This window comes from Primulina eburnea, chromosome 4 (assembly GCF_022965805.1).
Source record: "Primulina eburnea isolate SZY01 chromosome 4, ASM2296580v1, whole genome shotgun sequence".
Classification (NCBI taxonomy): domain Eukaryota; kingdom Viridiplantae; phylum Streptophyta; class Magnoliopsida; order Lamiales; family Gesneriaceae; genus Primulina; species Primulina eburnea.
In genome coordinates, this window is record NC_133104.1 from 6,803,837 (window position 1) to 6,818,964 (window position 15,128).

At 34.0% G+C, this 15,128-nt stretch overlaps 2 protein-coding genes and 2 long non-coding RNA genes across 7 annotated transcripts; 2 read left to right on the forward strand and 2 right to left on the reverse strand.

The window, feature by feature from the left end:
* Window positions 1-157: 157 nt before the first annotated feature.
* LOC140830809 (uncharacterized) lies at window positions 158-2,174 on the reverse strand. The gene has a single exon (XM_073194300.1). The coding sequence runs from the start codon at window positions 2,005-2,007 to the stop codon at window positions 241-243; it is 1,767 nt and encodes a 588-aa protein (XP_073050401.1). The 5' UTR covers window positions 2,008-2,174; the 3' UTR covers window positions 158-240.
* A 1,117-nt stretch (window positions 2,175-3,291) lies between these two features.
* On the forward strand, window positions 3,292-13,416 carry LOC140830811 (uncharacterized). Of its 3 annotated transcripts, none has more exons than XR_012117676.1 (4): window positions 3,292-3,354; window positions 3,431-3,615; window positions 4,231-4,399; window positions 12,906-13,416. It is a non-coding gene; the product is annotated as an uncharacterized lncRNA (long non-coding RNA). The 3 variants fall into 3 exon arrangements; XR_012117677.1 differs by lacking the exon at window positions 12,906-13,416 and adding an exon at window positions 4,593-6,658; XR_012117675.1 differs by lacking the exon at window positions 12,906-13,416 and having other exon boundaries at window positions 4,231-6,658.
* Window positions 8,557-9,749, reverse strand: LOC140829745 (uncharacterized). The gene is made up of 3 exons (XR_012117512.1): window positions 9,515-9,749; window positions 9,134-9,439; window positions 8,557-9,050 (listed from the first exon to the last, which is right to left on the reverse strand). It is a non-coding gene; the product is annotated as an uncharacterized lncRNA (long non-coding RNA).
* Window positions 10,471-12,422, forward strand: LOC140830810 (uncharacterized). Of its 2 annotated transcripts, XM_073194302.1 has the most exons (6): window positions 10,471-10,610; window positions 10,695-11,220; window positions 11,299-11,379; window positions 11,455-11,556; window positions 11,785-11,937; window positions 12,025-12,422. In XM_073194302.1, the coding sequence occupies exons 1-6, from the start codon at window positions 10,524-10,526 to the stop codon at window positions 12,189-12,191; spliced, it is 1,116 nt and encodes a 371-aa protein (XP_073050403.1). In that variant the 5' UTR covers window positions 10,471-10,523; the 3' UTR covers window positions 12,192-12,422. The 2 variants fall into 2 exon arrangements, with proteins under 2 accessions (XP_073050403.1, XP_073050404.1); XM_073194303.1 differs by lacking the exon at window positions 12,025-12,422 and having other exon boundaries at window positions 11,632-11,804.
* Window positions 13,417-15,128: the final 1,712 nt, after the last annotated feature.

Here is a 15,128-nt window from a genome sequence, read left to right on the forward strand (position 1 = left end):
TGACGTCATAGTTTTTCTTTTCTTTTTTAATTTCCTTTGTTTTCATTCCTTTTCTTTTCATCATTTCGGATTGTAGTTTATAGTTTCTCGTTAATTTTTACGTGTGCGATGGTACCCTAGGTTTTTAAATGAGGAAATTATGGCAAATGAAACCAGGTAACTGAAATCAGGTATTATCTTAGTTGAAGTATATGGAAAAAGTGACTGAAGGCCATATATTACGACCGTATAACACACAACCTACAATTTGGCCACCACATGTTCTGCACAACTTTTCTTCACAACTCCTCTAGAGCACAGCTCATTCAACAAGTCCAGAGCTACTTTTGTGAAACCTTCATAAGCAAGACCTTCAATTAAAATAGTGTATGTAGACTCATTAGGCTTGCATCCTTTTGTTACCATACGCGCCAGGAAATCAATTGCGCGATCTGTTTGACGTGCCTTACAAAGTCCTAACATGATAGAGTTGTAAGTGAGAGCATTTGGGCTTACACCCGAATTTTCCAAGTCTTGAAAGAACTTGATGGCCTCCTCAACCTTTCCTTCTCTACTAAGTCCTCCCACAAGTGAAGAATAGGTAATAATATCAGGTTGAAGACCTCTTTCACGCATCTCAAACAACAGTTTCAGAGCACGTTCTGTCTTTCCCATCTTTGATAGACCATCGATCACGGTGTTATAGGTGATCAAAACAGGAGAACATCCTTTACTATTCAGCTGATTAAGAATCTCAACAGCACTATCAACCTTCCTATCTTTGCATAAAGCTGTTAGCAGCGTATTATAAGTCACAATATCTGGATAACACCCTCGGGATACCATTATCTCTAGATACTCAATAGCTCTATGCATCTTCTTTTCTTTGCAGAAGCCATGAAGCAGTGGATTATAACTTAAGGAGTTTGGAGTACACCCGTGTTTAGGCATCTTCTCCAGAATATCAATGGCTCGTCCCAGTAGTCCCTTCCTACACAAGAAATTAATCAAAATGTTAAAGGTTACGACACTCGGCGAACAGCCTTTTCTAAGCATATCAGCCAGAAGTTTCTCAGCGTCCATCCACCTCCCAGTACTGCACATACTGCGTAAGATAATGTTGTGTGTGATTACATTTGGCTGGATACCATAAGAAGGCATTTCATTCAATAATTCGATCGCCTCATCCAATCTCCCTTCCTTGCAAATCCCATTGACAAGGACATTATATGTAACTACATCCGGTTTACAACCTTTACTTCGCATCTCGTCCAAGAGCTTCATAGCCTGTTCCACCCCATTTTCCTTACAAGTGGCTTCAATCAAAATCGTGTACGTTATCACGTCTGGATAGCATTCCTTTTGCAGTTGACTATCAAGAACTTCCATGGCTTGTTTCAACTTCCCACTATCGCACAAACTTCTTAGGATTGTATTGTATGTAACCACATCTGGGGCAACACTCATCCGGTCCAACATCTTCAAGGCCTTATATATCTCCCCCGACTTACAATACCCACTAATCAACACATTATAAGTTATAACATCAGGAACAGCCCCCGATTCCTCAAGAATCTCCATAATCCTGGTAGCTTTATCAGTTTTCCCAATTCTACAGAACCCACGAATCAAACTCGTACAAGGGATAATATCAGGAATGGCACCCCCGTAAACCATGGTTTCAAGATGATTGAAACCTTCCTCCAACTCCCCATTCCTAACCAGCCGGCGCAGATGGTTATTACTCTCAAACTCCTCAAAGCTATGAGATGGGTTCCCCGGTCCATGTGTGGTTCCCTCCACATCCGACAGCCGAAACACCCCATTATTTTCATTAAAAGTTTCAATCTTTGAAACGGCCCAAACCTGAGTGCCAGCACTCCTTAGATTTCTTGAACAACGTTTCTTCCACACAACCACGCCAAACTTGGAATATAGAATGTTAACATCTTTACTCTGCCTGGAGGTTTTGGGACGAAATAAGCAGAAATCTTGGCGGGTCTGCTTTGTGTGAATCATTAGTTCCATGAACGACGATTTTGAGAGGTTTATCCGGGGAATAGTAGTGTATAAAAAACTGAGAAACGAAATAAAGCTCACTTGTTCGCTTGGCTTCGATTCACCAAAGGAAAATGAGAGGGTTTTGGCTTGTCGTCGTTGCAGGTTGTTTGTTGCTTCTTATCTTAATCTTTAATAACAAGTAGTTCGGGTTGGACTGATGGGAATCAATTTTGGGTTGCCTTATAGCCCATTTCAGAGCTTTCACCTTTTTTTAAAATATTTTTCGAACTTTAAAGATTTTTAAAAGTGAATAAGATATTACAAATTTATTAACACATATTCACTCCCAAAAAAGAAATGTCAATATTTTACAAAGCTTTTTATGTAAAAGACCAAGATTGCAAAGGGCACGAACGTTACACACAAAAACTCCTACACGCCATCACCAAAAGAGAAAGTCGTAAATACTTACTAGACGAAACTCTCACAAAAGATCGTCTGTGACGAAACTCGGACTCGTTCCTACCAAGCAACCTGAACTCGACATAAAATAAACCAATCTCTTAGCCCAATTTGAGACAATATTTAACCGTGTGTTTGGAATCATGGAATTCAAACCGATTTGGTGAGGTTTGGAATTGAAAATACCATTTTAATGTTTGGAAAGATGGAATTTCAAAATGAGATTGATATTTCGTTAAATTTGATGGGATTTTATTTAACAACGTGAAATCTTTACAAAATAAGTAGGATTTTTTGAAATTTCATGGAAATTGGGTTATAAAAAAATAAAGTATTTTTAATAATAAATTTTTATAACTTGCTCGTAAGTTTTAATTGTTATTCTCAAAATTTCTAAGGTACCATTTATTCAAAAATACATATTATTAATTCACAAGCATTTATATCATATATATTTTTGAGAAAATTATTCATAATAAAATTTAAAATTTTTTATATTAAAAAATTCAATAAATAAGACATTATTATTATTATTATTATTATTATTTTGTTTTAATAGTAAAAGCTTAGTTTATCAAAATTTGATAAATTAATTTTTAATGATAAACTTTATAATTTTTACATTTATTAAAAAAAATGTTCCACTAAAAATATTTTTTATATGTTCGAAAATAATTTTTTTCCTTGATAAAAAAATAAGAATATTTATATAAATATTGTTAATAAACAAATAATTTTAAAAATAACAATACACGATTTTTTTAATATAAAATAAATTATTTTTAATAGTTAAAACAAATTCTAGATTATATTTAAACATGGGTACGCCTACAAACAACAGATGGGCCAGTTGGCCGCTTTGGTCACTGCTGATGTCCATTTGCTCAAGCTTGCTTGTCTCAACTCTCATGGGTATGCCTACAAACGATAATTTGCACTGTATAACCTTAAAACACCTCTATTTCTTGATTTTCGTGTTTCTTTGCAGATTTGAGGCCGTGAATAGATTTCTCCAGTGTCTCAGAGCACCAAAGCAAATATCTGATATGGTATCCGTCTTGCAACGCCTCCGCTCGTAAAGGGCCATGTCTTGCAAAGCTGGGATCCAACTTTTGTAAATCTTTGTACTTGGTTTCTTGTCACTTGTGACTCCTACAGCCATGTAATTCGCCTGTAAGATCTCTAATTTTCTTTCATGTTAATTACAATTTTAACTTTCATACTTCCTTAATTGTCATCAAAACATTTATGGCACATTGGGTTTAGAATTTGGTGAACTGAAGCACCTTCAGTATTTGTATTACTCTAAACCTCCAACTTTGTTGCACCTTTATCTCCTTTTTTCTCTATCATGGTTCAACTTATGTAGTTTGATTCTCATCTGTTCTGGTTTAGTAACAGTTGCCCCAACTGTTGTATGGTATATTGATTACCTTGTGTTTTTTGGGCTATTTTATTGCCTTAAAGGTTTGAGTAGCATACCACACCCTGTAACTCTTGGTATGGCTACAGAAACTCGATCCTACACAAAGTCGATTAGTGTAAACCATTTTTTATGAAAGGGAACTCTTGTATGGGGGCAGCATATTATGGGGGATCTTGCTGTATTTTGGCATTAAGCTTACACTTCTATGTGGTTATTTTGACCCTACTGGTCTGCTTTGTTCTTTTGACACACATTTAATGTTTTTTATTGTATTAATCATCATAAAAAATCCAAAAGTTAAGTATTTTAAACTTTTCCATGATTTGCGTTACTCTAATTTTGATGGGTTAATGCTTATGCAGGGAACTTTACAGAAATAACATAGGAGGGAAAATCCCGGATGAGTTGGGAAAATTGGAGAAACTTATTAGCTGTCGGACAAAGTTATAAAACATGTCCTGAGCCTCAGAAGGAAGGCGAAACCACAAGTAAAGGAGACACCAAGCATGAGAACGAAGCTTGAAGCTCAAGGTCTTGCCCTGAACTTGTATTGCACCTTTTATCTATTAATTTTTTTTTTTTTTTTTTTCTATTTTTAGTGTTTTTTACCTTGGGAAAAATATCTCTGCTGTCCTCTGAATCCGGTCGAGTTCTCATACTAATGCACATGGCTCAAGATCTGACAACTCATATTTGGTTGAATTCTCAAATAAATTTCTTACAGAGCATTTTCAGTGTGTTGCAGTCAAAGGTAATATGAGGTTGCTAGGTTAACTCGACTCTAACTTTGCTGGCAATGCCCGCAAGGGTCGATTTAACGGTTCGGATTTTTTCGAGTTCATTTTTTTTTTACAGGGAGGTGGACCCAAATCACTCATATGGAGTGATCCGGGCCAACATGAGTGATCCTGGCAGTTCATTGCCCGTGCAGGCAGGGTGAAACAATCCAGGTTGTTATGCGGAAAATTTAGGAAGTAGATTCTTTACATAAAAAGTGATACTTTTATATATGATGTAAATATAAAATTAATTTAAAAGTTAATCAAAATATTAATTAATAGTTAATCTAAATATTAATTAATAGGGTTTGTGGGCCAATTGAGAAACACCACCCAAATCAACGTCAGGTTCCCATCTCTCTCTTCATCTCTTCTCTTTATTTCTTCCTTCCATCGCATCTTGCCCATTTTTCTCCCATTTTATCATTCTCCATCTTCATTTCATTTCTAACTTTTTTAACCTCTTCATTATCTCTTCTCCAAAAAAATATAAATTAGAATCAAAGATTAATGACATTTTCATTCTCATGCAATACGTGTTTTCATCGGATCATTGGCATATCAGCATAAGGTATTTTATTTGTCCATTTATGTTTTCATGTGTCTGGACTATCAGCTACTCAAGTAATTTGATTTCTCGTTCAGTTTGTTAAAATATTTATTTCAGTCGGTTAAATTATATATTTCAGTTGGTCAATAGCATTCAGTCGGTCGGTTAAATCATATATTACAGTCAGTCGGTCGGTTAAAACATATATCACAATCGCTTAATATCATTCAGTCAGTCGGTTCATATTCAGTAGGTTGAAACATTTATTTCTGTAGGTTAAGTTATGCATTGCAGTCGGTCAATATCATTCAATCAGTCGGTTATAATTATATATTTCCAACTCCCTTACATATGATTCAAATCTTAATTAATTTTGATGGTGAATGGAAGGTTGACGGTGAACATAAATATTCATGGTGTGATGGAAATAATTCGAGATGACATGCTATATCTATTGATGATAGTAATGTAAGTATTGAAGATGTTGAAGATGCAATTTTTGAGATACTTCATTTGGATAGACATGATATGGTATTGAAGCCAAGTTACTTGCCGAAATTTGAGGCATGTAATCCAAGGTCAATATATATAAAAAGCTCAAGAACATTGACAACATTTCTGTCTTTTGACGTTTCAAATGTTAGACATTTGATTCATGTTGAAATTATCAAAACAAGTGGCTTTGAAACAAGTTATGAAAAAACTGACAATGCTAAAGATCTTGAAGTTTGTAGAGATCATAATGATGAGATGGTTGACAATTGTGAAACTGAAGTATATGGTGGTAATGAGAGAACATATGATGAATATTTTGATGGAGTATTTTTTGAGAATGACTTAGACAATGAAATGAATGAGCATGAGAATGGGGTGGATGAAATAACAAGTATTGATAATGTTGTAACAGAAATTGTTGAGAATGAATTTGTTGTGAATGAAGAGAATCATGTTGAAGAGCTTATATTGTGTATAACACATAATACACAAGTTGAATTTTCTTATCTTGAACAAGATGTGCAAGATTCTACATTATTAGCCACAGTAGGAGATGCTGAAGGAAAAATGACTTATTCTTTTAATGATTTGTCTAATTTTTTTGTCGGTCAAGAGTTTGAGATAAAGATGAATTTTAAACAGAATTGTTTAAGATTTATTTAAATGCGTTCTTTGAAATAGATGTTCGAAAATCCAACAAAAAAATTTATGATGTTAGATGTGTTACACCGATCTGCAGTTAGAAAATACGTGCATCAAAAATAGAGAATTCATCACGATTCTCTATACGTGTTTATCATAACACACATACTTGTGATCTTTCATATCGGAGGAAAATGCATCGACAAGCAACATTAGACTTTGTAGCAAATATTTTGGTAAAGGACCAATCAGTTTGCCTGAACCAAAAACCATAATTACAATGATGCAAAATAAAGGTGCTGAAATTAGTTACTTTAAAGCATGGAGGGGAAGACAACTTGCTTTGGATAAGTTACTTGGCAGTCCTGAAGAGAGTTATCGAATTATGCCTTCATATTTGTACATGATTGCAAGTGAATAGAGGCTCGAAAACTGATTTGGTGACAGATTCAACAGGTAGATTTAAATATATGTTTCTAGCATACGGGACATGTATGGATGGATTTCGTAGAATGAGAAAAGTTATATATGTCTTGGAACATTTTTAAAATGCAAATATAGAGGTTGTTTACTTGTTGCTACAGCCCAAGATTGCAACTTTCATCAATTTCCTATAGCATGAGCCATTGTTGACTCTGAGAATGATGATTCATGGACTTGGTTTTTGCAGAAGTTGAAGAAGTTTATTAATGATGATACTAACTTGGTAATCATTTCTGACAGACATATATCTATTATTAATGTTGTTCGTACTGTATATGAGCATGCATCACATGTACATTGCTCGTGGCATCTTTCACAGAACCTTAAAAGAGTGTCTGGCGGAAAAGGTGGGATTGATTTGTTTATGAAAACATCATATGCATACAAATTGTCTGAATTTGATGAGTTGTACGGATGTCTGAAAGAGAGGTATCCCAACATTGCATCATATCTTGAAATGCATTCATCTCCTGACAAATGGTCTAGAGCTTTTTCCCCTGGTACTAGGTACAATATAATGACGACAAATGGGGTAGAGTCAATAAATGCAAAATTTAAGACTGAAAGAGAGATTCCTATTGTAGTATTGTTGGATGCAATTCATAAATTAACTTCAAAGTGGTTCAACAAGCATCGAAATGCAGCATGTTCAACTACGCGACACTTACTCCATCGACAGAGGCTATCTTGAGAGCTAATTTTACATTGTCACAACGGTTAAAAGCATCTCAACTCAATGCATTTGTGTATCAAGTATACGGTGATGGGAAGGATGAATTTGTTAATTTATCTGATAAATCTTGTAGTTGTCGAGTGTTTCAAATTGAAAAAATCACATGTGCTCATGCAATTGCAGCAATTTATGGGACAAAATTAGATTTGTATGACGTTTGCTCGTCCTACTACTCATCACAAATATGGTTCAATGGGTTTTATCACTCGGTTAATGAATATGTTTCGTCGGTTAATAAATTATTTCAGTTGGTGCAACATGCATTTCAGTTAGTCCAACACACCCACAAAATCCAACACACCCACAAAATCATTCATAAAAAACATCATTCAATCATACATCACTTCGACAAACCCATTTCAAATCCATTACATTTGAGAGACCATCACATCAACATAAATCCGAGAGACTCACATCATACAAAATTATTGTAACTTTATAAAATCCATTCACCATACCATACAGATGTTGCTAAATATTTTCTATATGAATTCAAAATCTGATCATTCAATGAATATGGAGACTGCTGAGACAACTCCACCTCAAATGTCTTGATCATCCATGCACCGCAATCAGAACTGCAAAATAAATTATTTTAAACTCATTAAAATAGGTCGAAATCAAATTATATAGTAGATCGTGTATTCTTTTTTAAAAAATCCAAAAATTCAAAAACATACATGGTGACATTTTGCGGAAAATCTTGGGCCGTGCTACTGTCCAAATGTGTGGAATCTTGACCTTGCAATAATGTAGAATATGTTGAACTACATCTTCTACCGGCTCAATATAAACATTCACTTCAGCATCTGTGTAGCAACTATGATTGCAATCATACATAGTAATGATTCCATCTTTCACGTTCACTACAACTACTACCCAATGTATAGGCAAATTTAATGGAATCAATATGAAAGATACATTGCCCATGGTACTGAACTCCAACGACGACAATATCCATCAACATAGAGAAATAAATTCTTCCACTTGCTATTTCAAAATCATCAGGAGCATTACGATATGCGAAGACTATATCTTCAGATTAATATGGATCCATTATGGCAACATCCTGTTTTACCAAATGTGGGTATGTCTTCTGCAACACAGATAGACCGTACATGCTCTCTTGTATGTGTTGCACATGTTTGAAGCATGTTGTATACATATATACATATATATATATATATATAAATATAATATTATGATTAGAACATAAATAGAACACAAAATCCTACTCACGCTTTGATCAAGCCAGTGCCTCGGATTGAGAATGTCCCCACGACTTGTAATATGTTCCAAACACACCTGCTTTAAATAGATCATTCAATCTACTTATTTCTTTAGTAACAGTTGGCAATACTTTCTTAATGGAAACATATTGCACCGGTTCAAATGAACCATTGTAAGGACGGGTATAACCAAGTGCTGCCAAAGCAGGTGTCTCGGGTAGTTGTACATATGGAGAGCGACAAAATTGAGATTTCGTACTCTTCCGAGCTTCTACATATGTAATGCATTTTAGATACTAGTACATATCGTCAAATCATAATTCCAAAAAAATAAGAATAAAGTACAACACATACCCTTGTGAACTACGAGAGATGGTGTGATTTCCTGTGATAATGGCTTATCGTTAACAAACATAGTTGCTACATCACTGGCACCAACTAGGCTAGCATGTGCAGCTTTTTTATCCCCACATTCAATGATAGAGGTCTTTTGTGGCTCACCTACAACCAAAATAAAGCATTGTATCATGATAAAATTAATGATTATTTCAAATATATAATTTACAAACACTTAACACACATTACTATTCTTTTTCTTGGACCGTGCGTAGAAAATAATTCGTTCTCCAAATCGTTGTCGTTTGGTGGAAGGTGGCTCATCTACGATTCAACAAATAAATCAAGTTAAATAAAAATATGTAAACGTTTAGATTAAAATTTGAAAATCAAGCGTACGATGATGGGTGGTGGTGTTAAGTGGATCAAACACTTCTTCCTCTCGGCTCATTCCTTCATTCAAGTCTCGATTGATAGAAGTTACCTCTTTGTCCGGATTATCTATGATTTAACAAATTAAATATCATTAGTGAAATAAAAAAGCATACTACAATTTGGATTTAAAAGAAAATATACCAAGATGTATAAGAGGAGATATTAATTGTTCAACAACTGCCTCTTGCCCAAGGGTCACTCCTTGATTGGAAATAGTTGTCGCTGGCTCACCTATAATTTAAAAAAAAACATATTATTATAATCAGATAAATAATTATCTCTAACATTTTAAAACTCATAGAGCTTATATTTTTCATGGATCTTCTTTTTCTTAGATTGTGCAAAGACGGTGGATGGTTCATCCAAACGTCTTTTGGATGAACTTGAAATGTTCAAAACTTCCCTTATACGTTCAAGTTTGCTATCCAAATTTGAAATCTTATCTTTCAACTCCACAAAGTTTTTGTCAACGTGCTCTTGTAAAGCTTTAACTTGTCCACTAGTATCTGATTTGCCGAGGACATCATCTGGTTCGACTTGATGAGATTTTTTTTTTAGTGCTTTCTTGGCTAGACAAAGTTTACAAGACTTCTTTGACTTATTTTTGGGACAAAGTTTCCTTTCATGGACTTCTTCTTTGGATTGAATGATCTCTTTAGATTCACAAAGAGTTGATTCTTAGTGCAGTACACAGATTTTCCCTCCAACAATGAATTAATATAAGACAAATGAGAATCTGTACAAGAATCTTCAATGAAAATATTTATAATATAAGGAGCAATAAATTCTTGATTTGTAGGTGACAAAATACTCCTAACAATCTGTAACTTTAATATATTTTAAATTAGTAATACAAAAATAGAAATATATTAATAAAACTAAATTATATGCTAAATACACATACAAATGCATTTGTGGTATTGGGGAGCGTTTTGCGAAACAAAAAGAAGGATACAATACATCTCTTCCACGCATGTGCCAATGGATTTCCAACAACTGGTCAAAAAAAGGATCTCCTAGATATATTGACATTTTAGATGCATCAAAGAGTGATAAAAAGGTTAGTTTATTTAACATATAATTTAGTTTTATTAATATATTTTCTATTTGTGTATTACAAATTTAAAATATGTTAAATTTACAGATTGTTATGAGTATTTTGTCACCTACAGATCAAGAATATATTGCTCCTTATATTAGAAATATTTTCATTGAATATTCTTGTACAGATTCCCATTTTTCCTATATTAATTCATTGTTGTTGGAGGAAAAATCTGTGTACTGCACTAAGAATCCCACTCTTTGTGAATCTAAAGAGACCATTCAATCCAAAGAAGAAGTCCATGAAAGGAAACTTTGTCCCAAAAATAAGTCAAAGAGGTCTTGTAAACTTTGTCCAGCCAAGAAAGCACTAGAAAAACAATCCCATCAATTCGAACCAGATGATGTCATCGGCAAATCAGATACTAGTGGATACGTTAAAGCTTTACAAGAGCACGTGGACAGAAACTTTGTGGAGTTGAAAGATATGATTTCAAATTTGGATAGAAAACTTGAACGTATAATGGAAGTTTTGAACATTTCAAGTTCATCCAAAAGACGTTTGGATGAACCAACCACTGTCTTTGCACAATCCAAGAAAAAGAAGATCCATCAAAAATATAAGCTCTGTGAGTTTTAAAATGTTAGAGATAATTATTTATCTAATTATAATAATATGTTTTTTTTTTAAATTATAGGTGAGCCAGCGACAACTATTTCCAATCAAGGAGTGACCCTTGGGCAAGAGGCGGTTGTTGAACCATTAATATCTCCTCTTACACATCTTGGTATATTTTATTTTAAATCCAAATTGTAGTATGCTTTTTTATTTCACTAATGATATTTAATTTGTTAAATCATAGATAATCCGGACAAAGAGGTAACTTCTATCAACCGAGACTTGAATGAAGGAATGAGCCGAGAGGAAGAAGTGTTTGATCCACTTAACAACGCCACCCATCATCGTACGCTTGATTTTCAAATTTTAATATAAACGTTTACATATTTTTATTTAACTTGATTTATTTGTTGAATCGTAGATGAGCCACCTTCCACCAAACGACAACGATTTGGAGAACGGATTATTTTCTACGTACGGTCCAAGAAAAAGAATAGTAATGTGTGTTAAGTGTTTGTAAATTATATATTTAAAATAATCATTTATTTTATTATGATACAATGCTTTATTTTGGTTGTAGGTGAGCCACAAAAGACCTCTATCATTGAATGTGGGGATAAAAAAGATGCACATGCTAGCCTAGTTGGTGCCACTGATGTAGGAACTATGTTTGTTAACGATAAGTCATTACCGAAGGAAATCACACCATCTCTCGTAGTTCACAAGGGTATGTGTTGTACTTTATTCTTATTTTTTTGGAATTATGATTTGACGATATGTACTAGTATCTAAAACACATGCATTACATATGTAGATGCTCGGAAGAGTAAGAAATCTCAATTTTGTCACTCTCCAATGTACAGCTACCCGAGACACCTGCTTTGGCAGCACTTGGTTATACCGGTCCTTACAATGGTTCATTTGAACCGGTGCAATGTGTTTCCATTAAGAAAGTATTGCCAAATGTTACTAAAGAAATAAGTAAATTGAATGATCTATTAAAGCTGGTGTGTTTGGATCATATTACAAGTCGTGGTTTACGGACCTTCTCAATCCAAGGCACTGGCTCGATCAAAGCATGAGTAGGATTTTGTGTTCTATTTATGTTCTAATAATAATATTATATATTTAACTTGCTTCCAACATGTGCAACACATACAAGAGAGCATGTACGGTCTATTTGTGTTGCAGTAGACATACCACATTTGGTAAAACAGGATGTTGCCATAATGGATCCATATTTTTCTCAAGATATAGTCTTGCATATCGTAATGCTCCTGATGATTTTGAAATAGCAAGTGAGAGAATTTATTTTGATACTGTCGTCGTTGGAGTTCAATACCATGGGCAAATGCATCGTTGATATTGATTCCATTAAATTTGCCTATACATTGGGTACCAGTTGTAGTGAACGTGAAAGATGGAATCATTACTATGCATGATTGCAATCATAGTTGCTACACATATGCTGAAATGAATGTTTATATTGAGCCGGTAGAAGATGTAGTTCAACATCTTCTACATTATTGCAAGGTCAAGATTCCAGACATTTGGACAGTAGCACGACCCAAAGATTTCCGCAAAATGCTACTAGGTATGTTTTGAATTTTTGGATTTTTTTTTAAAAAATACCCGATCTACTATATAATTTGATCTCGATATATTTTTATGAGTTTAAAATAATTTATTTTACAGTTCTGATTGCGGTGCATGGATGATCAAGACATTTGAGGTGGAGTTGTCTCAACAGTCTCCATATTCATTGAATGATCAGATTGTGAATTCATATAGGAAATATTTAGCAACATTTGTATGGTATGGTGAATGAATTTTATAAAGTTGCAATGATTTTGTAAGATGTAAGTCTCTCGGATTTATGTTGATGCGATGGTCTCTCAAATGTAATAGATTTGAAATGGGTTTGTCGAAGTGATGTATGGTTGAATGATGTTTTTTATGAATGATTTTGTGGGTGTGTTGGATTTTGTGGGTGTGTTGGACTGACTGAAATGCATGTTGCACCAACTGAAATAATTTATTAATCGACGAAACATATGAATTAACCGACGGATAAAACCCATAGAACCAACTGAAATATTTTATTAATCGACTAAAACATAAGAATTAACCGACTGATAAAACCCACAGTACCAACGGAAATATTTTTTTAACCGACTGAACATATGCAATAACCGACCGATCAAACCCATGGAACTTACTGAAATATTATCCTTGTTTTTTTGGGAAAATTGCACATACACGGACCCTGGGTAAGGGTCCGTGCCATTACGGCTGCCAAAAATTAAATACACGGACCCCGGGTAAGGGTCCGTGCCACCACGTCGTTTGAAAATAAAATACACGGACCCCCTGCTTGTGTCCGTGCATGGGTCCGGGTCATCCCAGCGTAACCTACTGCTCATGTCCTTCAAAAATCGACCACAAAGTCTATTTTCCCAATCGAATTAGCCAAACTAGTCAACATGCAAGTTGTAGATCTAGGTCTTGGCTTTCATCTCCAAGTGGTTTCATGTAATTTGGATATTTGAGTAAAACGTTTTACTTTTTCTCTCAAAATGTGTCGGTGAAGGAACTACAATTCCCACAACACACTTCGGGCCACTTTTGACTCATCTTGCTCAAAGATTTGGACAAAATCCAAAACATAAAAGTTGTAGTATTATATTTTAGATATCTAATGGAAGAAACCTCATATCATTTGAATCAATATCCAAATATTTATGCTAAAACCCGTAACTACCGCCACACTTCGAACCAACCAAACAAACAAATACTTCAGCAAACTTTCATTCCATGTTCTCATAACCATAATCATCTTTTAAACATCATTAACATTAACATAACACACATACAAGCCATTAGAACTATCCGAGATGTTACAATCTCCCCTGCTTATAAAAATTTCGTACTTGAAATTTCAACTGAATTATATTCATTAACTGACTGATTAAAGACATTGAACCAACTGAAATCTTTTAACAACCGACTGAAACATATGCTTTGACCGACTGTTTAAACACATTTAGTAACTATACTCTATAGATGATTGATTTGTTATGATCAATCGATGAGAATGTCATTTCAACTTTATAAATCATTTGACTCTCTGATAGACCATTAGAGTTATCTGATATTTAATAACTATAATATATATGTGATTGATTTAGTAACTATACTAGATCGTACAACTTTGATGGTGATTGAAGACGGAATATTAAATATGTTCAAGCGATTAGATGAGTTCAAGAATCCAAATGTCCAAATATATTTTTTAACCAACTAAAATATATTCATTAACTGACTGATTAAACACATTGAACCAACTGAAATCTTTTAATAACCGACTGAAACATATGTTTTGACCGACTGATTAAACACACTAAACCAACTAAAGTTTCATTAACCGACTAAAATATGACATTTAGTAACTATACTCTATATATGATTGATTTGTAATGAGCAATCGATGAGAATGTCATTTTAACCTTATAAATCATCTGACTCTCTCATAGACCATTAGAGTTATATGACATTTAGTAACTATACTCTATATGTTATTGATTTGTTATACCCGATTAAGATTGTATGGCATTTAGTAAATATACTCTATATATAACATACAATTTCAGTCGATTGTACTGACTATCAGATAGACTATTAGAGTTATATGACATTTAGTAATTATACCGATTGATTTAGTAACTATATTCATTAACCGACTGATATTCTTGCATTAGCCGACCGATATATTTTCATTAGCTGATCGATTTACATTTGACCAACTGATATATTTACATTAACCAAATGCTTAAACACGCTGAAGTGACTGAAATACATGGTATAACCAACCGCAATGTATGGTATAACCGACCAAAATAATGAGTGTATCCCACTAAA

Excerpts from the sequence above, each read along its gene's own strand:
- LOC140830809 (XM_073194300.1), bottom strand. The coding sequence starts at position 2,007 with ATGGAACTAATGATTCACACAAAGCAGACCCGCCAAGATTTCTGCTTA.
- LOC140830810 (XM_073194302.1), top strand. The coding sequence starts at position 10,524 with ATGTGCCAATGGATTTCCAACAACTGGTCAAAAAAAGGATCTCCTAGA. Across the intron at positions 10,611-10,694 it reads CATCAAAGAGTGATAAAAAG|ATTGTTATGAGTATTTTGTC; the intron begins GTTAGTTTATTT and ends TTAAATTTACAG. Across the intron at positions 11,380-11,454 it reads ATCTCCTCTTACACATCTTG|ATAATCCGGACAAAGAGGTA; the intron begins GTATATTTTATT and ends GTTAAATCATAG.